The sequence below is a fragment of the Phyllobates terribilis genome, unplaced genomic scaffold (assembly GCF_046119375.1).
Source record: "Phyllobates terribilis strain yellow unplaced genomic scaffold, ASM4611937v1 Scaffold_1__5_contigs__length_1240528914, whole genome shotgun sequence".
NCBI classification, from domain to species: domain Eukaryota; kingdom Metazoa; phylum Chordata; class Amphibia; order Anura; family Dendrobatidae; genus Phyllobates; species Phyllobates terribilis.
This window is the reverse complement of record NW_027362761.1, coordinates 538906461-538931728: the sequence shown is the minus strand read 5'-3', so window position 1 is coordinate 538931728 and position 25268 is coordinate 538906461. Positions and strand designations below refer to the sequence as shown.

The following is a 25268-nucleotide window of genomic DNA, read 5'->3' as shown; positions in this document are numbered from 1 at the left end:
TGAGACTTGTGGTCCTATCACGTATTGAGAACTGTAGGCTGCTTGGTTCATATAGACACAGAGATGAACAAGTCCCGGTTCTTACCCTGTCGCTGAATGTGGGTTTGAGCTGTGACCTCAGGAACCTGTAGGCCGCCACCGGCAGCACGCAGAGCACCACTGTCAGGAAGATGGCCAGCCAGATGCTGGGCTGGTTCAGAGAATTCCGGGCCGTCCCTGATGAAGAAGATAACATGGCCGATTATATCTCCGGGTAACACCACACTGCTGGGATCACTCTGATTGGTCTGCCTGCTCTTAGAAATTAGGACATGGTTTATATAAACACAGCCAAAATCTTTTGGATAAGTCAGATACAGTGATGTACTGCCAATTGGGACAGGCGACACGACTGCTATGGGGGCCCGTGAGCTGGGGGCCCAGTGTCAGTGCCCGCACTCCTCCCGTCAGCGCGAACAACGATGATGGAGGAGGGAGCTCAGCAGACGCTTCCACCCCCATCATTCTCCCTCGGCATCTGATGTGTCAGTGCAGAGGGCGCGATGACGTCATTGTGCTGAGTGTGTGCGACGCTTCACACCACACGCTCAGGAGACCAGAGTATCGGGTGGAACCAGGAGAGGTGAGTACTGTATTTTTTTTTTAAATCAGTGACTAGTGGCCATAATAGAGTATAGAGGACCATGGGGAGAGCATTATATTATATGGAGGACCATGGGGGGTGCATTATATTATATGGAGGATCTTGGGGGGTGCATTATATTATATGGAGGACCATGGGGGTGCATTGTATTATATGGAGGACCATGGGGGTGCATTATATTATATGGAGGACCATGGGGGTGCATTATATTGTATGGAGGACCATGGGGGTGCATTATATTGTATGGAGGACCATGGGGGGTACATTATATTATATGGAGGACCGTGGGGGTGCATTATATTGTATGGAGGACCATGGGGGTGCATTATATTGTATGGAGGACCATGGGGAGTGCATTATACTGTATGGAGGACCATTGAGGTACATTATACTGTATGGAGGACAATGGGGGTGCATTATACTGTATGGAGGACTATGGGGGGTGCATTATATTGTATGGAGGACCATGAGGGTGCATTATATTGTATGGAGGACCATGGGGAGTGCATTATATTGTATGGAAGACCAAGGGGAGTGCATTACATTCTATGGAGGACCATGGGTGTGCATTACATTCTATGGAGGACCATGGGGGGTGCATTATACAATATGGAGGCCCATGGGGGGTGTATTATATTCTATGGCGGACCATGGAGAGTGCATTATATTGTATGGAGGACCATGGGGAGTGCATTATACTGTATGGATGACCACGGAGGGTGCATTATATTGTATGGAGGAACATGGGGAGTGCATTATATTGCATGGAGGACTATGGGGAGTGCAATATATTGTATGGAGGACCATGGGGAGTGCATTATACTGTATGGAGGGCTATGGGGAGTGCATTATACTGTATGGAGGACTATGGGGAGTGCATTACACTGAATGGAGGACCATGGGGGGGTGCATTATATTATATTGAGGACCATGGAGGGTGCATTATATTATACGGAAGACCATGGGGGTGCATTATATTATATGGAGGACCTTGGGGGATGCATTATATTGTATGGAGGACCATGGGGGTACATTATACTGTATGGAGGACCATGGGGGCGGTGCATTATATTGTATGGAGGACCATGGGGGGTGCATTATATGGAGGACCATGGGGGGTGCATTACATTGTATGATGGACCATGGGGGTGCATTATATTGTATGGAGGACCATGGGTGTGCATTATATTGTATGGAGGACCATGGGGGTGCATTATACTGTATGTAGGGCCATGGGGGGTGCATTATATTGTATGGAGGGCCATGGGGGTGCATTATACTGTATGGAGGACCATGGGGGGTGCATTATATTGTATGGAGGACCATGGGGGTGCATTATATTTATGGAGGACCATGGGGGGTGCATTATACTGTATAGAGGAACATGGGGAGAGCAATATATGCTATGGAGGACCATGGGGAGAGCATTATATTGTATGGAGGACCATGGGGAGGTGCATTATATTGTATGGAAGACCAAGGTAAGTGCATTACATTCTATGGAGGACCATGGGGGGTGCATTATATTCTATGGAGGACCATGGGGAGTGCATTATATTGTATGGAGGACCATGGGGAGTGCATTATATTGTATGGAGGCCCATGGGGGGTGTATTATATTGTATGGAGGACCATGGGGGTGCATTATACTCTATGGAGGACTATGCGGGGTGAATTCTACTGTATGGAGGACTATGTGGAGTGCATTATACTATAGGGAGGACTATGGGGAGTGCATTATACTGTATGGAGGACTATGAAGAGTGCATTATACTATAGGGAGGACTATATGGGGTCCCATTATACTATATGGATGGTTATGTGGGGTCATTATAATATTTGGAGGGCTATGTGAGGACCATTATACTGTAAGCAAGCAATTATACAGTGTGAAGGTTTGTGCGGGGTCTATCATACTGTTTGGAGGGCTAGTGCGAGCCATTATACAGTGTGGAGAGGTGTGGAGCCATTATACTGTATTGGGTCACAGTTGGGGGATCATACTGTGTTGGGGTCACCATACTTTGCCCTGAGAGTTGAGGTGGGGTACAGTAGGGTCATTATACTGTGCATGTGGAGGCTAATATGGAGGAATTCACCATGGGGATATCATACTGTGTTTGGGGGGCACTTTTGTTGGCATCTTACTTTTGTGAGTGTAATTAAAGATGAATCTAGGACATCAGCAGGAGGAAAATTACAATGTAAAGTTGTGAGATCTGCTCTTCTGTGACCCCGACAATTATTTTACTTTATTTTTTTTGAGGGGGGTTAATTAGAACTGCTATGATTTCCCCATGATTTCTACGTACGCCCCTGGTCAGATATAAAGAAATGAACATGAAAAGAGCACAGGTCACTCACCGATGAAGGGGAACGAGCCCGTGAAGATCAGGTACATGCCGTCACTGTACGTGGTGAAACTGATGGCAAAGTACACCGCCAAACTGCCCCAGATGAAGAACTGGTTTACTGCCGTCCAGTAAGCGGTGTCCAGGGCAATCTAAGGAGACAAAGAGAGGGCTAATGAGCAAAGGCTGGGCATGACAGAACAAAGACACACTGACACTTGGGGTACATGATAATGGCACTGACACTTGGGGTACGGGATAATGGCATTGACACTTGGGGTATGGGATAATGACGCTGACACTTGGGGTACGGGATAATGACATTGACACTTGGGGTACGGGATAATGACACTGACACTTGGGGTACGGGATAATGACATTGACACTTGGGGTACGGGATAATGACACTGACACTTGGGGTATGGGATAATGACGCTGATACTTGGGGTAAGGGATAATGACGCTGACACTTGGGGTACAGGATAATGACGCTGACACTTGGAGTACAGAATAATGACACTGACTCGGGGTACAGGATAATGACACTGACACTTGGGGTACAGGACAATGACACTGACATTTGGGGTACAGGATAATGACACTGACACTAGGGGTACAGGACAATGACACTGGCACTTGGGGTACAGGACAATGACACTGACACTTGGAGTACAGAATAATGACACTGACTCGGGGTACAGGATAATGACACTGACACTTGGGGTACAGGACAATGACACTGACATTTGGGGTACAGGATAATGACACTGACACTAGGGGTACAGGACAATGACACTGACACTAGGGGTACAGGACAATGACACTGACACTTGGAGTACAGAATAATGACACTGACTCGGGGTACAGGATAATGACACTGACACTTGGGGTACAGGATAATGACGCTGACACTTGGAGTACAGAATAATGACACTGACTCGGGGTACAGGATAATGACACTGACACTTGGGGTACAGGATAATGACACTGACACTTGGGGTACAGGACAATGACACTGACATTTGGGGTACAGGATAATGACACTGACACTAGGGGTACAGGACAATGACACTGGCACTTGGGGTACAGGACAATGACACTGACACTTGGGGTACGATATAATGACGCTGACACTTGGGGTACGGGATAATTAATGACGCTGACACTTGGGGTACGGGATAATTAATGACGCTGACACTTGGGGTACGGGATAATGACGCTGACACTTGGGGTACGGGATAATGACGCTGACACTTGGGGTACAGGACAATGACACTGACACTTGGGGTACGGGATAATGACGCTGACACTTGGGGTACGGGATAATGGCGCTGACACTTGGGGTACGGGATAATGACGCTGACACTTGGGGTACAGGATAATGACGCTGACACTTGGGGTACGGGACAGTATTTATGGCTGGAGACTTACCTGTGCAGACACCACAAGCAGCAGGCAGGTCTGAGCCATCAGAGCAAAGGACTGGTAGTCAGATATGGCTTTGCCATCATCCCTCACTGTGTCGTACAGGGCTCCATAAGGCACAAAGAACAGAACGAGGGAGCTGTAGACACCATGGATCACACACTTCACAAACTCCTTCTTATTGAAGTAACGGTTCTTCTGCCCGGGATCATACAGCTGCGGATACTCCATGCTCCAGCGGTCGTCCACGTCCTGGTGACACGATATAGCAAATATGGCAAAGACCATTAGACTATAATCTGTCTAGTTCTGTAATGATGCCATTCAGAGGTCCGACAAAACTGGCTAACGATCCCTGAGGATGACCACACTGGGTAACTAAAACTTTACTTGACTATATTTACTTAAAGTAACACATTGCATTAGAGTACTTACCTGATCAAACAGACTCATCCCCAGCACCGGCAGGGAGGTGTAGACCAGATTGTACAAGGTGATGAACCATTCGTCATACACAGTCTGTAAAAACAGCACAAGATAAATCATAAAACTTAGCTGCGGCACAGATAAATGGCCACAAGATGGCAGCACTGAACCACTATGGGAGCAGTCTCAGCCGTGTTATTGGCGGGTTCATATGTGGTCAGCGGTACAATTATTAGAAAAGCATTGATAAAGCTCATTATATTTATTTGCTCCAAGAAAGGTAACCCTAGAATTCTATTTTCTATATTCCCACCAGAAAATAATCACATAAATTGGCTTTCTATTCCATGGAGCTTACAATCTACTTCACTGTAGGGTTTTGTTATCTTACCTGGGCAGAGAAGCCGCAGAAGAATGCATACCAGAAATGAACCAACGTGAAGGTGAAGTTCTTGTAGAAAAAGTATCTCAGGAACTGGCACATGCGGATATAAGACCAGCGGCCGTGTACCAGGAGGAGGCGCTGCAGGTATCGAAACTGGGCGAAGGAAAAGTCACTGGACAGCACAGCTTGCATCCCCTCCTGCCCGCTGATCCCCACCCCAATGTGAGCCGCTGGGGAAAAAGGGAAAAATAATTAGATATGGATATACAAATATATAAGAGCAGAGGTTTTATCCTCAGGGTGATGCCATTGCACACTTTTCAAGTGCATTAGTTGTAATACATGTTGATCCATGTGGAGCCACCATCATCTCTACATTAATTATTACAATAATTCAGCCACGCTAATGCAAACCAGTGCTGACCACAGAGGAAGGGGTCATCTCTGATCACAGAGTATGGAGAGGCTGATATGTTATAGCTGCTCTGTTTCCATCTTCTCATGCTGATAAAGGAGATGTGCAAGGGCATCAGAGACTGGGACAATAAACCACTGCACACTTCCAAATGAGACAAGAAACCACTGGACGCCTCCAATTGGGACAAGAAACCACTAGACACTTCCAACTGGGACAAAAAACCACTGGACACTTGTGACTGAGAAAATATACACTGGACACTTCCAACTGGGACAAGAAACTATTGGACACTTCCAATAGGGATTGGAAACCACTGGACACTTGTGACTGGAAAAAGATACACTGGACACTTCCAACTGGGACAAGAAACTACTGGACACTTCCAACTGGGACAAGAAACGACTGGACCCTTGTGACTGGGACAAGAAACCACTGGACACTTCCAACTGGGACAAGAAATCACTGGACACTTCCAACTGAGACAAGAAACCACTGGACACTTGTGACTGGGATAAGAAACACTGGGCACTTCTGATTGAGGTAAGTAAACACTGGAAACTTCCAATTGGGACAGGAAACCACTGGACACTTCCAACTGGGACAAGAAACCACTGGAAACTTCCAATTGTCACGCCAGGTGTGAATGCAATACAGGGGGGAAAGGTAAAGGGAGCCCAGACACTAGGGAAAGGGGAAGTGGTGACCTCCTAAATTGGACTAGCGTCACCCTGTCTTCCCCGACCGTCCCTATACAGCCTCCGCATCTGTCGCCGATCACGTGCCTCGCCCTACTATCCCTGGCATAGGCTACAACTGGGGTTGGAAGGAAATGAGCACTAGTCAACTGCTAGCACTCTAAAGACAAAAGGGGAAGACAACACAGGGGAATTACAACTTAGCTTTAGTAGAAACTCCAACAGGGCACACGGCCTCAAGAACCCAAAGCCAAGCTCCAAGAAGGAATGAGTATAACCAGCGACACCCACCTAGAGAGACCAGGTATATATACACACAGGCCAGAGGGAGGTAGTCGCTGGGTCCTAAAGACAACCTCCTATCTAGGAAGCTGTCTGCAATGCGAAACATGGAGATCTCCTACAGGCCACTCGTGACACCAAAAGGGACTAGAAACCACTGAACACTTCTAACTGGGACAAGAAACCACTGGACACTTCCAACTGGGACAGGAAACCACTAGACACTTGCAACTGGGACAAGAAACCACTGGAAACTTCCAATATGGACTAGAAACCACTGGATACTTGTGACTGGGAAAAGAAACACTGGACACTTCCAACTGGGACAGGAAACCAATGGACACCTCCAACAGGGACAAGAAACCACTGGACACTTCCAACTGAGACAAGTAACCACTGGACACTTCCAACTGGGACAAGAAACCACTGGACACTTCCAACTGGGACAGGAAACCACTGGACACCTCTAACTGGGACAAGAAACCACTGGAAACTTCCAACAGGGACAAAAACTTATTTTTTTTTTACAAATTTCAGATTTTTTTTTCACTACTTTTTTTTTATCAAGTATATTTTTTAATCATTTTATAACAGTTGCACATATACAAATAACAGTTACACATATACAAATAACATTCTCAACCAATGTGTTTAACCCCCCCCCCCCAACATATGTTATTCCGAATACCATATCATAGGTATATGTCCACACAAAACAGAATAAATCAGGCCGATCAAGACCAGCCAAGTCGAAAGGCACAGAGCCGTTTGGCATTTGTTAGCACAATGTGTAGTGATTCCATAACAACTGGTACACATCTAACAAGACCCTATCGAGGCTGATAACTGGTTGTCTCCAAGCCAGGGACCCCATAGTTTATCAAGATATTTACTTCTATCCCTTTTGAGGTATACCCCATTTTCCAATGATATAAGGGACTCAACTTGTTTAATAAACTCTCTGCCTGTCGGGGGAGTTGCAGAAATCCAGTTTTTAGCAATCAGTTTTCTAGCCATGTATAGTAATCGAGCTATGGCAAGTTTCCCAGTCTCAACAGTACTCAGCTCGTCTACATACCCCAGTATGCAGGTCAGAGGGTTACTAGTCACCACGCACCCATAGGCTGACTCTATATAGCCCAAAACTGCTCCCCAATATGTGTGTGAACGCGGGCATGACCATAACATGTGCAATATCCCTGCTTTCTGTTGGGCGCACCTCAGACTTTTTTTCACCACTTAAATTAAAAAAAAAACGTTTGGTATGATTGTAATTGTCCTGACCTGGACAATAATGTGCCAGGTGACTTTTACTGCACAATGAATGCCACAAAACACATACAATGGAGGAAAAGTGTTTTTTTTTCTACCATTTTACTGCACTTGAAATTGTTCCATTGTATGGTAAATTGAATGGTGTCCTTCAAAACTACAATTTGTCCCACATACGTACAAGTCCTCATTCGTTGATTCGTTGATGGAAAAAAAATTCAAAAGTTCTGACTCTCAGAAAAAAGTGAGGAACAAACGAAAGTGCTGAAATGAAAATTGTCTGTGGCAGGAAGGGGTTAAGTGTTCACTTTGGGTTTTTGGAATTTTCAGCTCAGCTCTTTTCTCAGAAGATTTGATTTTTTTTTGCCTATTTTTTGCCTGCGGTGGAAACATTTAGGTCAGTGAGAATAAATATTTTCCGTTTTATTTTATAACTTTTTTTTCCCATTAGAACTGGAAAAGTCTCAGTGCGGAACGAGCATCTGATCACATATCCAGCTGACAGCACGTCCCTGCCATGGGCTGTGTGTAATTCAGCCCAACGCGCGTTGCCAGGACATTGAGAGAATGTCGGGTACTGGTATAATCTTCTCCAGATGGAACTTTATCATTTTCATTTCCTTATTTGCAGAGCAGGAAATAATTACACCAGAAATAGCTTTGTAAATGATATTCCAGGCCCAGGGGCAGTGGGCACCATTATGTAATGACGCCCAGTGCCCACCCTCTAACCACCAGGACTTACTCTTGATCATACTGACGTCATTAGCTCCATCTCCTATGGCCAACGTCACCGCCTTTTTATACTTCTTCACCAGCTGCACCACCTGCGCCTTCTGGAGAGGAGTCACCCGACAACATATGACCGCCTGACACATGCACGCCGTCCTCAGAAGTTCCACCTCCATACTCTCGTCCAATGCAAAAGCCTGTGTGACCGGACACCAAGTAGCGATGTGTCAGAAGAATAATCAGCAATTACTTTTAAAACTCATTTTACAGGTTACTCCTACTTAACGTTGCAAACACTGTGATTTTTTTTTATATCATGTCTTATACTTCACAGCTGCATTCTTAATTCTGCTCATTTTCCTTTATGGCTCCAGTGACTATAAGGCATTAAATGGTTTGTTTGTTTTTTTATTATTTGAATGTAATCGGGTTTAAAAATCATTTTTTGCAATAGTTTCATTAAAAAATTTGCACCGATTGCTTTTTACAGGCTCTTTGTTGCCCTGCTCATTAAACTTTGATGTGGTCTGTGCTCATAAATCAGCTGAGATGAGCTGAGAAAAAAAAAGATGAAAGAATTACAAACTTTCCATTAGAACGTTCTAGCGGGCTCACTGATGGATTCTAAGTTAACTCATTCTAAAGCCAGCAGTGGAGATTGCAAAAAAAATTTGATATTTTTTTAATGTAGCCCAATTTAAAAATTATTTTTAACCCCAATTACATACATTTAAGTAAGAAACAAAAATGTTCCTTAAAGTTGGATAACCCCTTTAAAACCGTTTCCCATAATGCATCACAACAGAGTATTTTCTGTACAGAAACTGGACCAGTAGCAATCGGCAGTGAGTGGAGATGCGCTGCAATTCCGGAGCAGCTTGATTATCTGCGCAGCTTTGTAGGTGAGTGGAGTACAAGACATTGTGTGACTTCAGATCAGCCCCAGATAAGTAAAGAAAAGTATTTACAAAGTGGCTGAACATTATATCTGACTGTAAACTCTGAGATCATTTTCAAAAGTGGAGTTATGGCTTAAAGTAAATATTTTCCCTGGCTGTAAACTAAGTTTCCATTTCCTTCTGTACACAACTCAGTTTGTGACTCTCGGAGAAGCTTCACTTTTCTGCACATTTGTTAGTAATGAGAACTTTTTCATTTAAACACAATCATGATAATCAAAATACCTCCAGAGGCTTTTATATAATCTGGGGTCCTGAGGAAGGACCCCACAATCTTCTTACTGACACTGCAGAGCTAATAATGCTTCCATCATTGTATGGAGCTGTGCAGGAATCCTAAGAGTGGTTGTGCAGTTCATGGTTGAAAGGTATCAATATAATCCCCTGTAGTTGGACTTTACTGCAACATTATAGTGGCACAATTTAGTGGCCTGTAGAAAAGCACCGCCATCCAGTGGACGGCACAACAACAATGCCATCTAGTGATGTGCACAACAGCACCGCCATCTTGTGCCGTGCACAACAGCACCGCCATCCAGTGGTGTGCACAATAGGACCGACTTCCAGTGGACTGCACAACAGCACCGCCATCTAGAGGACTGCACAACAGCACCGCCATCTAGAGGACTGCACAACAGCACCGCCATCTAGAGGACTGCACAACAGCACCGCCATCTAGTGGTGTGCACAACAGCTCCGCCATCCAGTGGTGTGCACAATAGGACCGACTTCCAGTGGACTGCACAACAGCACCGCCATCTAGAGGACTGCACAACAGCACCGCCATCTAGAGGACTGCATAACAGCACCGCCATCTAGAGGACTGCACAACAGCACCGCCATCTAGAGGACTGCACAACAGCACCGCCATCTAGTGGTGTGCACAACAGCTCCGCCATCCAGTGGTGTGCACAATAGGACCGCCTTCCAGTGGACATCACGACAGCACCGCCATCTAGAGGACTGCACAACAGCACCGCCATCCAGTGAACTGCACAACAGTACCGCCATCCAGTGGACTGCACAACAGCACCGCCATCCAGTGAACTGCACAACAGTACCGCCATCCAGTGGACTGCACATCAGCATTGCCATCTAGAGGACTGCACAACAGCACTGCCATCTAGTGGACTGAACAACAGCACCGCCATCTAGTGGACTGCACAACAGCACCACCATCTAGTGGACTGCACAACAGCACCACCATCCAATGGACTGCACAACAGCACCGCCATCCAGTGGACTGCACAAGAGCACCGCCATCGAGTGGACTGCACAACAACACCGCCATCCAGTGGACTGCACAACAGCACCGCCATCCAGTGGACTGCACAACAGCACCGCCATCCAGTGGACTGCACAACAGCATCACCATCCAGTGGACTGCACATCAGCATTGCCATCTAGAGGACTGCACAACAGCACTGCCATCTAGTGGACTGAACAACAGCACCGCCATCTAGTGGACTGCACAACAGCACCACCATCTAGTGGACTGCACAACAGCACCACCATCCAATGGACTGCACAACAGCACCGCCATCCAGTGGACTGCACAAGAGCACCGCCATCGAGTGGACTGCACAACAACACCGCCATCCAGTGGACTGCACAACAGCACCGCCATCCAGTGGACTGCACAACAGCACCGCCATCCAGTGAACTGCACAACAGCACCGCCATCCAGTGAACTGCACATCAGCATTGCCATCTAGAGGACTGCACAACAGCACTGCCATCGAGTAGACTGAACAACAGCACCGCCATCCAGTAACATAGTAACATATTTTGTAAAGCCGAATAAAGACTTGCGTCCATCAAGTTCGACCTGTTAGTTCTGTAATTGCTAAAGTTGATCCAGAGGAAGGCAAAAACCCCAAATGATTTGGCCAATCTTCACCCGAGGAAAAATTCCCTCCCGACTCTGAAACCAGCAGTCAGAATAAATCCCTGTATCAACCTACTATTTTATTTTATTTTTAAGTATACGCTGAAATCTGCCTGGTATCTAGAAATGCATCCAGTCCCCGCTTGAACTGGTGTAGTGAATCTGACATTACCGTCTCCTCACTCAGTGAATTCCATATTCTCACTGCTCTTACCGTAAAGAACCCCTTCCTATGCTGGTGCTGAAACCTTTTCTCTTCCAGTCTTAGTGAATGCCCTCTTGTTACCGTAATATCCCTCCTTTTGAACAAATCCCAGGCAAGATCTCTATACTGTCCCCTAACATATTTGTACACATTTATTATGTCCCCCCTCAACCTTCTCTTTTCCAGGCTGAATAGTCCTAGTTTTGCCAACCTCTCTGGGTATTGCAGTCCCTCCATTCCCTTTATTAATTTTGTTGCCCTCCTTTGTACCTTTTCAAGCTCATTTATATCCTTTCTATATATTGGGGCCCATAACTGAGCACAGTATTCCAAGTGTGGTCTGACCAGTGCTTTGTACAGTGGAAGAACAATGTTCTCATCCTTTGCAGCTATACCTCTTCTGATACATCCCATTACCCTGTTTGCCCTTACAGCAGCGGCCTGACTTTGGGCACTCCAATTTAGTTTGCTATCAATCAAGATGCCCAAGTCCTTCTCCATCTCTGAATTCCCCAATGATTTCCCATTCAGTGAGTACTGGTGACTTCCATTTTTCCTTCCCATATGTATGACCTTACATTTCTCCTCGTTAAACCTCATTTGCCATTTAATGCTCCACCTACCCAGCTTATCCAAATCCCTCTGTAGGTCTGCACTGTTCTCTTTTGTATTAATTGTTTTACATAACTTTGTGTCATCTGCAAATATTGATATTTTACTATTTATCCCGTCGACTATGTCGTTAATAAAGATATTAAATAACATTGTGCCTAGTACAGACCCCTGTGGTACCCCACTAGTGACGCTTACCCAATCTGAGAATATTCCATTTATAACCACCCTCTGCCTTCTATCCTGTGGACTGCACAACAGCACCACCATCCAGTGGACTGCACAACAGCACCGCCATCCAGTGGACTGCACAAGAGCACCGCCATCGAGTGGACTGCACAACAGCACCGCTATCCAGTGGACTGCACAATAGCACCGCCATCCAGTGGACTGCACAAGAGCACCGCCATCGAGTGGACTGCACAACAACACCGCCATCCAGTGGACTGCACAACAGCACCACCATCCAGTGGACTGCACAACAGCACCGCCATCCAGTGGACTGCACAAGAGCACCGCCATCGAGTGGACTGCACAACAGCACCGCTATCCAGTGGACTGCACAACAGCACCGCCATCCAGTGGACTGCACAACAGCACCACCATCCAGTGGACTGCACAACAGCACCGCCATCCAGTGGACTGCACAACAGCACCGCCATCCAGTGGACTGCACAACAGCACCGCCATTCAGTGGACTGCACAACAGCACCGCCATCCAGTAGACTGCACAACAGCACCGCCATCCAGTGGACTGCACAACAGCACCGCCATCTAGAGGACTGCACAACAGCACCACCATCCAGTGGACTGCACAACAGCACCGCCATCCACTGGACTGCACAACAGCACCACCATCCAGTAGACTGCACAACAGCACCGCCATCCAGTGGACTGCACAACAGCACCGCCATCCAGTGGACTGCACAACAGCACCGCCATCCAGTGGACTGCACAACAGCACCGCCATCCAGTGGACTGCACAACAGCACCGCCATCCAGTGGACTGCACAACATCACTGCCATCTAGTGGACTGCACAACAGCACTGCCATCTAGTGGACTGCACAACAGCACCGCCATCTAGTGGACTGCACAATGGCACTGGCGTCTAGTGGCTTGTTAAATCTTAAAGTGGAACCTACAAACTACGGTATTGTGAACAAGAAACTAAAATTGCCATTCAGCCCATTCATTTGAACAGGTCTAATCTGCAAAACCAGATGCTGCCACCACACCCCTTTGTTCTCTTGACAAAGTCCCTTGTTCACATCCCCTGTAAGGTAACGTACCTTTACCCAGGATGATAATTGGCCAAATGAGAGTGCGTAAGAATCCTCTCACCATCCATGAGGAAGGGGGAATATCTGAACTGGAGCCTCCATTTTCTAAGGTTCCCTAAAAAACAGCCTCTGTGATATGCCCCACCTATTTATGAGCTGCGCTGAATATAATAAGTCACAATCTTATCTAGCCCCGATCTGTTATTGATCTGTAGATCTTATATTGGAGCTCACATTAACTTTTATGAAGAAAGATCTGATTTTTTTTTACATGACCCATACACTGTGCCCAATAAGAAGTGTCACCCCCATCAGCGCAACCCGCGCTCACACACCAGACTGTGGCCGTTGATGATGATTCCGTAGGAGTCTTCTCCTTTCAGCTCATCATCTGGGATCACTTGTGACTTTTTCGACCATTTCTTTATCTGCACGTTGACATCATAATTGTCCATAAATGAATCCGGATTCATCTTCCTCCGCGCCGTTCTGGGCACAAACATAACTGTGTTTAGATGAAGTCCACCATTGATCCTTCTGATGGAGCGATCAGGTTGTGGGAAGAGGGGATTTTACCTGAGCTCCTCCCGAACTTCCTCAGGGCTGGTGCCTCTAATGATGAAAACCTCCTTCATCTCGTCTTGCAGCATGTTACATGAGTAACCAATGTTCTCAGCCGTTTCTGTGGATAATTGGAGAAGATTGGATCAATACCAAGGAAGAAACAATCCTTCTCAAGCCGATGTGAAATCGGCAGCGTTATAACCCAATACAGATCCACTGACGCGTTTCACAGACTTGACACTTTCGCCATTAGAACTGCAAAGAGGAATGGAAGTTGTCAGGCCCTATAGCAAAAAATAGAAATGAAGACCCCTTTCTAGTACTAGTTCCCAACATCACAAGCCTTCCCCCGTCAAAGAACAGGAAGGACTCATGTTTGCACGATATGCACACCCTTTACACCACCCAATAGTGAAGTCCTTACAAGTGGATAAAATAAAATGTAACCAATCAAACATTAGACCCAAAGCATCTTAAAATATATACCGCAATATTTGAAGTCATGTAAGTCCCGCCCTGACTGTCACATGTCCACCTATGTAAGGAGTCGATATGTGCCCAAGACTTATGAGTAATTAATTTCATGTGCCGCCCACATCACCAGATCCAACACTTGTTGGGTCAATAGGGGGCCACCAGACAAGTCTGACTGAGGGGGGTCGTATTTTTTTTTTTATCATGTTGAGATAACACAGCACTGGGACTACCTGTATATTGTGCCTCATCACTCCTGTGTATATATATATCTATAATATAACGCAGCAAGCGTGTCTCTGTCTGAAGCCTTTATAGACTGCGCATGTGTGTCGCGCAGTCTGACTCCAGACAGAATCACGCATCCAGCCGTTACAGGTAAGAGGAGTGTATGGCGCCGGAGATCGCGGTATGCATAGACACTGAACGCATACCGCGATCTCCGGCGCCATACTTACATGCTTACCTGACCGGGAGGAGCGTTGCTGCGGCGCCTCTCTTCGCCGGAGACCGGGGCAAGAGTGAGGCGTTGGATCGGCGCATGTGCATAGCGCTATCCGACGCCATTTTGCTGAAGACACATTTGCAGTATGTCTTCAGCAAAATGGCGCCGGACAGCGCGGTGCTCCGGCGCCGCACTCCTCCCCCGGCCTCTGGCAGAACTGGACGCAGCAGCGCTTGGAGCACAGAGAAGAAAGGTGAGTATAAGTGTTTATTTTTTTGTATGTGTGTACAGTGTGAAAGGGATGAGGGGCCACACATACCAGGATTAGGGGTTGAGGGGGCCACACATACCAGGATTGAGGGGTGAGGGGGCCACACATACCAGGATTGGGGGGTGAGTGGGCCACACATACCAGGATTGTGGGGTGAGGGGACCATGCATACCAGGATAGTGGGGTGAGGGGATCATGCATACCAGGATGAGGGGTACCACACATACCAGGATTAGGGGGTGAGGGGACGATGCATACCAGGATTGGGGGGTGAGGAGGCCACACATACCAGGATTGTGGGGTGAGGGGACCATGCATACCAGGATTGGGGGGTGAGGGGACCATGCATACCAGGATTGGGGGGTGAGGGGACCATGCATACCAGGATTGGGGGGTGAGGGGACCATGCATACCAGGATTGGGGGGTGAGGGGTACCACACATACCAGGATTGCGGGTTGAGGGGACCATGCATACCAGGATTGGGGGGTGAGGGGACCATGCATACCAGGATTGGGGGGTGAGGGGTGCCATGCATGCCAGAATAGGGATGTGAGGGGTACCATACATACCAGGATAGGAATGCGGGGTACCATGAATACCAGGATGAGGGGTACCAGACATACCAGGAAAGGGATGAGGGGTACCATGTATGCCAGGATAGGGATGAGGGGTACCATGTATACCAGGATTGGGGATGAGGGGCCCATGCATACCAGGATAGGGATGAGGAGTGCCATGCATACCAGGATGGGGATGAGGGGTGCCATGCATACCAGGATTGGAGCTGAGGGGTGCCATGCATACCAGGATAGGATGGTGGGGACAGTATGGGGGCAGCACAAATACCAGGAGGGGGGCAGCACATACCAGCATGGGAGACCATATACCAATAAAAATGCTCGCCACCCGGGCGTAGAACGGGTTCAATAGCTAGTATATATATATATATATATATATACAGTTATATGAAAAAGTTTGGGCACCCCTATTAATCTTAAGCTTAATGTTTTATAAAAATTGGTGTTTTTGCAACAGCTATTTCAGTTTGATATATGTAATAACTGTTGGACACAGTAATGTTTCTGCCTTGAAATGAGGTTTATTGTACTAACAGAAAATGTGCAATCTGCATTCAAACAAAATTTGACAGGTGCATAAGTATGGGCACCTCACCAGAAAAGTGACATTAATGTTTAGTAGATCTTCCTTTTGCGATAACAGCCTCTAGTCGCTTCCTGTAGCTTTTAATGAGTTCCTGGATCCTGGATGAAGGTATTTTTGACCATTCCTCTTTACAAAACAATTCCAGTTCAGTTAAGTTTGATGGTCGCCGAGCATGGACCGCCCTCTTCAAATGATCCCACAGATGTTCAATGATATTCAGGTCTGGGGACTGGGATGGCCATTCCAGAATATTGTAATTGTTCCTCTGCATGAATGCCTGAGTAGATTTGGAGCGGTGTTTTGGATCATTGTCTTGCTGAAAGATCCATCCCCTGCGTAACTTCAACTTTATCACTGATTCTTGAACATTATTGTCAAGAATCTGCGGATACTGAGTGGAATCCATGCGTCCCTCAACTTTAACAAGATTCCCGGTGCCGGCATTGGCCACACAGCCCCAAAGCATGATGGAACCTCCACCAAATTTTACTGTGGGTAGCAAGTGTTTTTCTTGGAATGCTGTGTTTTTTTGCCGCCATGCATAACGCCTTTTTGTATGACCAAACAACTCAATCTTGGTTTCATCAGTCCACAGGACCTTCTTCCAAAAAGAAATTGGCTTCTCCAAATGTGCTTTTGCATACCTCAGCCGACTCTGTTTGTGGCGTGCTTGCAGAAACGGCTTCTTTCGCATCACTCTCCCATACAGCTTCTCCTTGTGCAAAGTGCGTTGTATAGTTGACCGATGCACAGTGACACCATCTGCAGCAAGTTGATGCTACAGCTCTCTGCAGGTGGTCTGAGGATTGTCCTTGACTGATCTCACCATTCTTCTTCCCTGCCTTTCTGATGTTTTTCTTGGCCTGCCACTTCTGGCCTTAACAAGAACTGTCCCTGTGTTCTTCCATTTCCTTACTATGTTCCTCACAGTGGAAACTGACAGGTTAAATCTCTGAGACAGCTTTTTGTATCCTTCCCCTGAACAACTATGTTGAATAATCTTTGTTTTCAGATCATTTGACAGTTGTTTTGAGGAGCCCATGATGCCACTCTTCAGATGAGATTCAAACAGAACAACTTGCAAGTGGCCACTTTAAGTAGCTTTTCTCATGATTGCATACACCTGGCTATGAAGTTCAAAGCTCAATGAGGTTACAAAACCAAAAAAAGTACTTTAGTCAGTCAGTAAAAAGTAGGTAGGAGTATTTAAAACAAGAAAATGATAAGGGTGCCCATACTTATGCACCTGTCAAATTTTGTTTGAATGCAGATTGCACATTTTCTGTTAGTACAATAAACCTCATTTCAAGGCAGAAACATTACTGTGTCCAACAGTTATTACACATATATCAAACTGAAATAGCTGTTGCAAAAACACCAATTTTTATAAAACATTAAGCTTAAGATTAATAGGGGTGCCCAAACTTTTTCATATAACTGTATATATCTCCTCACAGTACTTGGAACCCACACGTTTCACCTACAGGAGCTTTTCTGACCTCCGATCCTACATGCATATACATTAATATTGAGTTGGTCTCTAGCAGCTATAAGAGCTTCCAATCTTCTGAGAAGATGTTCTACAAGATTTTTCTTTGGAGGTGTCTGGGAATTTTTGCCCCTTCATCTAAAGAGCATTTGTGAGGTCAGACCCTGATATTGTGGAGAGGTCAGGCTCACAATTTCCATTCTAAAAGTGTTGGATGGGGCTGAGGTCCAGGCTCTGTGTGACCGGTCATATTCTTCCACCAAACTCTCCCAACCATGTCTGTATAGACCACAGTCATGGGGAACAGAAAATGGTCTTCTCCAAACTGTTCCCACAAAGCTGGAGGCTACAAATGTCCACAATGTCTTGTGCTGAAGGATTAAGATTTCTCTTCACTGAAAATAAGAGGTTGAGGCCGCTAAAAAACAATCCTATAGCATTATCCCTCCTCCACCAAACTGTGCAGTCAGGCGGGTAACGTTCTCCTTGCAGTCACCAAACCCAGACTTGTCCATCAGAGCCTGATCTGTCACTCCGGCTAGAGTTTCCCTTTAAACTTCATCATGGTGAAAACAGGAAGCTCATAAGAAATCTTCTATACAAACGAGATTTACCCCTATCTTTATATCTGTACCTTGTTTGTCTCCTGTCAGCACCCATATTTTAATATTGGCCTTAGTGAGGGTCTCAATGGTCTGGGGGACGCCATCTTGAAGTTTATCTTCTATTGCAGATGCTCCAATTAACTAAAATAAAGATAATGATTCAGTAACGCTGCAGTGACATACAACTGAATGTAAAGTTGAAATGAATGGCTGCCATCGGTGATCAAGAAGAGGTAGGAAGTGGAAGTGGGGTAACATGACTGCAGAATCAGACTACACAGGGTTTGTTTGTAGTCTGTTACCATGGAGACACAAGACTGCAGAATCAGACTACACAGGGTTTGTTTGTAGTCTGTTACCATGGAGACACATGACTGTAGAATCAGACTACACAGGGTTTGTTTGTAGTCTGTTACCATGGAGACACATGACTGGAGAATCAGACTACACAGGGTTTGTTTGTAGTCTGTTACCATGGAGACACATGACTGTAGAATCAGACTACACAGGGTTTGTTTGTATTCTGTTACCATGGAGACACATGACTGCAGAATCAGACTACACAGGGTTTGTTTGTAGTCTGTTACCATGGAGACACATGACTGTAGAATCAGACTACACAGGGTTTGTTTGTAGTCTGTTACCATGGAGACACAAGACTGCAGAATCAGACTACACAGGGTTTGTTTGTAGTCTGTTACCATGGAGACACATGACTGTAGAATCAGACTACACAGGGTTTGTTAGTCGTCTGTTACCATGGAGACACATGACTGGAGAATCAGACTACACAGGGTTTGTTTGTATTCTGTTACCATGGAGACACATGACTGCAGAATCAGACTACACAGGGTTTGTTTGTAGTCCGTTACCATCGAGACACATGACTGTAGAATCAGACTACACAGGGTTTGTTTGTAGTCTGTTACCATGGAGACACATGACTGTAGAATCAGACTACACAGAGTTTGTTTGTCGTCTTTTACCATGGAGACACATGACTGGAGAATCAGACTACATAGGTTTTGTTTGTAGTCTATTACCATGGAGACACATGACTGCAGAATCAGACTACACAGGGTTTGTTTGTCGCCTGTTACCATGGAGACACATGACTGCAGAATCAGACTACACAGGGTTTGTTTGTAGTCTGTTACCATGGAGACACATGACTGTAGAATCAGACTACACAGGGTTTGTTAGTCGTCTGTTACCATGGAGACACATGACTGCATAGGAAATGTAGATACAAAACAGGAGTACAAATAACCTAAATTGTTTCATTTTCTGTTTTAAATCCTCTGAAGCAAGAAAAGAAAAAAATTGCAAAGTGTACATACTCTAATATGACCGTCAGACCAAGAATTTGTATTATTCTCGACCAGTTATGATAAAAAAAAAATCTGGGAAAATTCCCAAAGTCATGCAGCCAATAGAAAAAAACGTGGACCTAGATGCAAAGTAATAGAAAAGTCCTTGACACGGACCTTCAAGTCTTTCTCAATCTCCTCATACAGGACTGACAACTTCTCCTCGCGATTTTCCAGGGACGTGCTTGCTTCGTGGTGACGCTTCTTCCAATCGGTAAAGTAGACCTTGTCCAAATCCTTATATGCTAAAACTAGTGTACGCAAACCTTCCCCAGCAAACTCCTGTAACGCAAAACCAAAGAGATGATGAGGGGTAATTATAAAGGATGAAGCAGAACAGAGACCTATTGATGAGCTCCGAATAATAGGATAGAGGTGTAGAGCTGAGCAACAGGGCAGACGTGATACTTTTCAGATATGTCACACCAATAACTTATAAGGAGATGTCCAGGATTTTTAACCAAAAACAGTGCCACACTTGTTCACAGGTTGAGTGTGGTATTGCAGCTCCACACCATTTATTTCAAGGAGGTTGATCAGCAGGGTAATTACTAAAATAGGTTCAGGGGTTGCAGTTGCACCCGGGCCCTGGAGCCTAAAGGCCCATATTAGAAGGGTTATCCACCTTTGGGAACAATTTTTTTTTTTTCACTTAAATGCATGTATTTGGGGATAAAAAAAAATATATTTGCAATTGGGTTTCTTTAAAAAATTTGCACCATTTTCCTTGCATTGTCTATTGCTGGCTTCAAAATGAGTTAACTATGAATGCGTCAGAGAGCTCATTTAGACGCTCCAGTGGGAGAGTTTGTAACTTTTTTTTTGTAACTGATTTATGACCTCAGATCAAAGATGACAGTGCAAGGGCCTGTAAGAGCCAAACGGTGCAAACATTTTAATGAAACTCAATAGCAAAATAATTTTTAGCCCAAAATACATGCATTTAAGTAAAAAAATAAAAAAAGTGGACAACCCATAAACTGAGGACAACTCACATTCAGATGATCATTGGTATCTTTCTTCAAATTTTCACTGGACCGGTCAAGGAGTTCATAGACGATAGTGTCGGCTCCTTTACAGTACAAGGTCAGGCGGCCCTCCGGGCTCCGAACTGCGACACAGGAGAAGTGATTAACTTTCCAATCTATACGACTAGTTACAACCACACATCTCCACCAAGTCATACTTAACATATATACATAAGTAAACATATATATATATATATGTATATATATATACAGTCATATGAAAAAGTTTGGGCACCCCTATTAATCTTAAGCTTAATGTTTTATAAAAATTGGTGTTTTTGCAACAGCTATTTCAGTTTGATATATGTAATAACTGTTGGACACAGTAATGTTTCTGCCTTGAAATGAGGTTTATTGTACTAACAGAAAATGTGCAATCTGCATTCAAACAAAATTTGAAAGGTGCATAAGTATGGGCACCCTTATCATTTTCTTGTTTTAAATACTCCTACCTACTTTTTACTGACTTACTAAAGCACTTTTTTTTGGTTTTGTAACCTCATGGAGCTTTGAACTTTATAGCCAGGTGTATGCAATCATGAGAAAAGCTACTTAAAGTGGCCACTTGCAAGTTGTTCTCCTGTTTGAATCTCCTCTGAAGAGTGGCATCATGTGCTCCTCAAAACAACTGTCAAATGATCTGAAAACAAAGATTATTCAACATAGTTGTTCAGGGGAAGCATACAAAAAGCTGTCTCAGAGATTTAACCTGTCAGTTTCCACTGTGAGGAACATAGTAAGGAAATGGAAGAACACAGGGACAGTTCTTGTTAAGGCCAGAAGTGGCAGGCCAAGAAAAACATCAGAAAGGCAGAGAAGAAGAATGGTGAGATCAGTCAAGGACAATCCTCAGACCACCTCCAGAGAGCTGCAGCATCAACTTGCTGCAGATGGTGTCACTGTGCATCGGTCAACTATACAACGCACTTTGCACAAGGAGAAGCTGTATGGGAGAGTGATGCGAAAGAAGCCGTTTCTGCAAGCACGCCACAAACAGAGTCGGCTAAGGTATGCAAAAGCACATTTGGAGAAGCCAATTTCTTTTTGGAAGAAGGTCCTGTGGACTGATGAAATCAAGATTGAGTTATTTGGTCATACAAAAAGGCGTTATGCATGGTGGCAAAAAAACACAGCATTCCAAGAAAAACACTTGCTACCCACAGTAAAATTTGGTGGAGGTTCCATCATGCTTTGGGGCTGTGTGGTCAATGCCGGCACCGGGAATCTTGTTAAAGTTGAGGGACGCATGGATTCCACTCAATATCAGCAGATTCTTGACAATAGTGTTCAAGAATCAGTGATAAATATGAAGTTACAAAGTGGATGGATCTTTCAGCAAGACAATGATCCAAAACACCGCTCCAAATCTACTCAGGCATTCATGCAGAGGAACAACTACAATGTTCTGGAATGGCCATCCCAGTCCCCAGACCTGAATATCATTGAACATCTGTGGGATCATTTGAAGAGGGCTGTCCATGCTCGGCGACCATCAAACTTAACTGAACTGGAATTGTTTTGTAAAGAGGAATGGTCAAAAATACCTTCATCCAGGATCCAGGAACTCATTAAAAGCTACAGGAAGCGACTAGAGGCTGTTATTTTTGCAAAAGGAGGATCTACTAACTATTAATGTCACTTTTCTGGTGAGGTGCCCATACTTATGCACCTGTCAAATTTTGTTTGAATGCAGATTGCACATTTTCTGTTAGTACAATGAACCTCATTTCAAGGCAGAAACATTACTGTATCCAACAGTTATTACATATATCAAACTGAAATAGCTGTTGCAAAAACACCAATTTTTATAGAACATTAAGCTTAAGATTAATAGGGGTGCCCAAACTTTTTCATATGACTGTATATATATATATATATATATATATATTTGTATATATATTAAGGCCTATACCACTGTGTGTAGACACCTAGAACATTGTAAAAATCCAATATTTGTACAATTTTTGGTGTCTTTTTGCAATTTTGCTTCCAAGCATAACATGGGCTAAAAGTCTGTGGCAAGCCAAGCCCGGCATGCACAATATGTCCTAAAAACGACAACATGTTCTTGCATGCATTTACCAAATCACCAAACCTGCATGTGCTTGCCCCCCCCCCCCCTTTCACTGCCCCCATCTCCACCCCCCAAAATAATTCAAAAATGGGTCACGTCCCAGACCAATGGTTTGATTAGTTGCAGGGGATGAGGAACTGCTCATCTTATCATCCATTTATTAGAAAAAATCTAACCCTACATGTGTCACAGAATTTGTGCCATTTGTACCAGTAGCTGGTAATAAAAAATAATAAAAGACCATAATTTAAAATCATTCATAAAAAATAAAAAAGAACGTTCAAATAATATAAAAAATATATGTTAATAAAATGTCACCAAAATATTTTTAGAATGAATAAAATACATTAATATAAATCCCAAGATGCTAAATACTGTGTATTGTCATAATTGTAGAAAAGTCATTGCTTTTTTCAACCTTTTTTTCCAGAAAATAAAAAAAATAAAATAAATAATAATAATATGAATTAAAAAAGGGGGGAAAAAATATGTGGATATGTGTTCTTCACTTTTCCACCCCATCTGACCACAGAACTCACCAATCACAGACATCCTTTTACGTTCATTGTTGAAGTCCAATATGGCCAATACATCGTACATCTTCGTCTTCCCCATCTCTACCACCGTGATGGTTTCTGGTGTACGGGAATGGAAGACAAAGCCAAAGTTCCTGGCGGCAGTGACCAGCGCCCCCTCATCTGGAGACTGCGCCTGATAGATCAGTTCACCTGAGATGGACATAGGAAGAGGAGAGGTTACGGGATGTTCTCTCTCATGGGCCAGTAGAGTTTGGACTGTCCATGAAAATGCAGAAAAGCCAATGAAGAAAAAGGAAGAGGAGAGAAGGGGGATAAGGACGTGCTTGGTATTAGGTTGGGGTATGGAGATAATATTTGCGAACTGAGTTGCGGTATTATGTGGGAACAATATGGCAGTATTATGTGAGCTTTTTCAGGGAGTATGTTCTAGACATTTTATATTAGCTGAGCATTATATGGTAATGTTATGTAAGCTGTATATGGCATTACTATCTTGGCACTATATGGCGGTAACATGAGGGCTAAACTGATAAGAATAAATGTCTAACTATATAAGCATTGTTGCCCATGGCTGAACTTTTTATAAAAAAGTCCTGTTCCCCTTAACAAAGTTAGAAATGCTTCTTCATCGTTGACTGCAGGATGAGTGGTCTCCCTACGTACTGTTGTCATATAACCTCCTGAGATCTGGAGGTTGTACGGCTACATGACTCTAGCAGATAAACCATCTGTATCTATATACTGCACCTCCGGGGGACTTTTCACTGTATTAGTGCATTATCATAAAATATTGCATAGTTGTACAAACCCTTCCATATAAAAAGTTTTTACTCTTATTTTATTCCCAACTCTCTCCTGAGTATTCTGTATTTTTTTTTTCAATTCCGCCATACGGATCCACAGATACAGGCTTTGCCTCACAGGGTAATTATGCAGAACAGTCTTAAGACACACCCCAGAGGATCCTGTGAGCCATGCCCCCTAAATAAAAGACAATAAAAATTAGCACAAAATAAAAAGGCCCAATCTCTGGAACCATATGGCGGAATGAAAAAAAGACAAAATACAGAATACTCAGAGGAGCAGCAGAAATAAAATAAGAGCAAAACCTGGACACTTTTACCTGGTGACAGGTTCTCTTTAAACAAAGATATAATAACTTCAGGATATCAGTTGCTAGTCAAGTGTAATACACACTAACCCTCCTAGTCCAGAAGTCTCTTCCTCACCTTGTTTTTTCTCCTCGGACATTGCTGTGTGACACACCGCCAAGAGCCGGAAGAACTCGTGTGCGGCTGAGTTTTCCATCTTCACCGTTTCCACCAATCTGTGATCGTGAAAGCAGAATTTGGGATCGGCCAGAGGGTTGTAGGAAAAATCCACCTTTTCTGTGTACTGAGATGTAGAAGAGATTGTTTTATTACAAGACTCAATGTCTGAGCTGTCTCTTTCGCTCTCTCTCGCTTTCTCTTTCGCTCTCTCTCGCTTTCTCTTTCTCTCGATCGACAGGCACTTCGTTTTTACTACATTACATGACTGTTCAGCGCTTGATACATAGAGAACTCTTCCTATAATGCAAATCACCAGAGCAAGTTGTGTGTAGCTACTGAACAAGTTGGGAAGGCTCAGAGATTTCGGCTCCAAAGCCTGCAAACTAGAGAATGCAGC

At 44.6% G+C, this 25268-nt stretch overlaps 1 protein-coding gene across 5 annotated transcripts in view; it reads right to left on the bottom strand.

The window, feature by feature from the left end:
* Positions 1-25268, bottom strand: part of LOC141269164 (phospholipid-transporting ATPase ID-like) — a 231312-nt gene that overhangs the window by 8398 nt on the left and 197646 nt on the right. For all 5 annotated transcript variants that reach the window (XM_073680385.1, XM_073680386.1, XM_073680384.1 and 2 more), the window contains 13 exons: positions 24830-24995; positions 23601-23789; positions 20955-21070; positions 20077-20241; positions 18619-18730; positions 14152-14257; positions 13911-14064; positions 8643-8826; positions 5237-5460; positions 4855-4938; positions 4426-4671; positions 3008-3146; positions 86-216 (listed from right to left, as the gene is read on the bottom strand). In XM_073680385.1, coding sequence (XP_073536486.1) covers positions 86-216; positions 3008-3146; positions 4426-4671; positions 4855-4938; positions 5237-5460; positions 8643-8826; positions 13911-14064; positions 14152-14257; positions 18619-18730; positions 20077-20241; positions 20955-21070; positions 23601-23789; positions 24830-24995 — 2016 coding nt within the window. The remainder of the gene's footprint in view (positions 1-85; positions 217-3007; positions 3147-4425; positions 4672-4854; positions 4939-5236; positions 5461-8642; positions 8827-13910; positions 14065-14151; positions 14258-18618; positions 18731-20076; positions 20242-20954; positions 21071-23600; positions 23790-24829; positions 24996-25268) is intronic.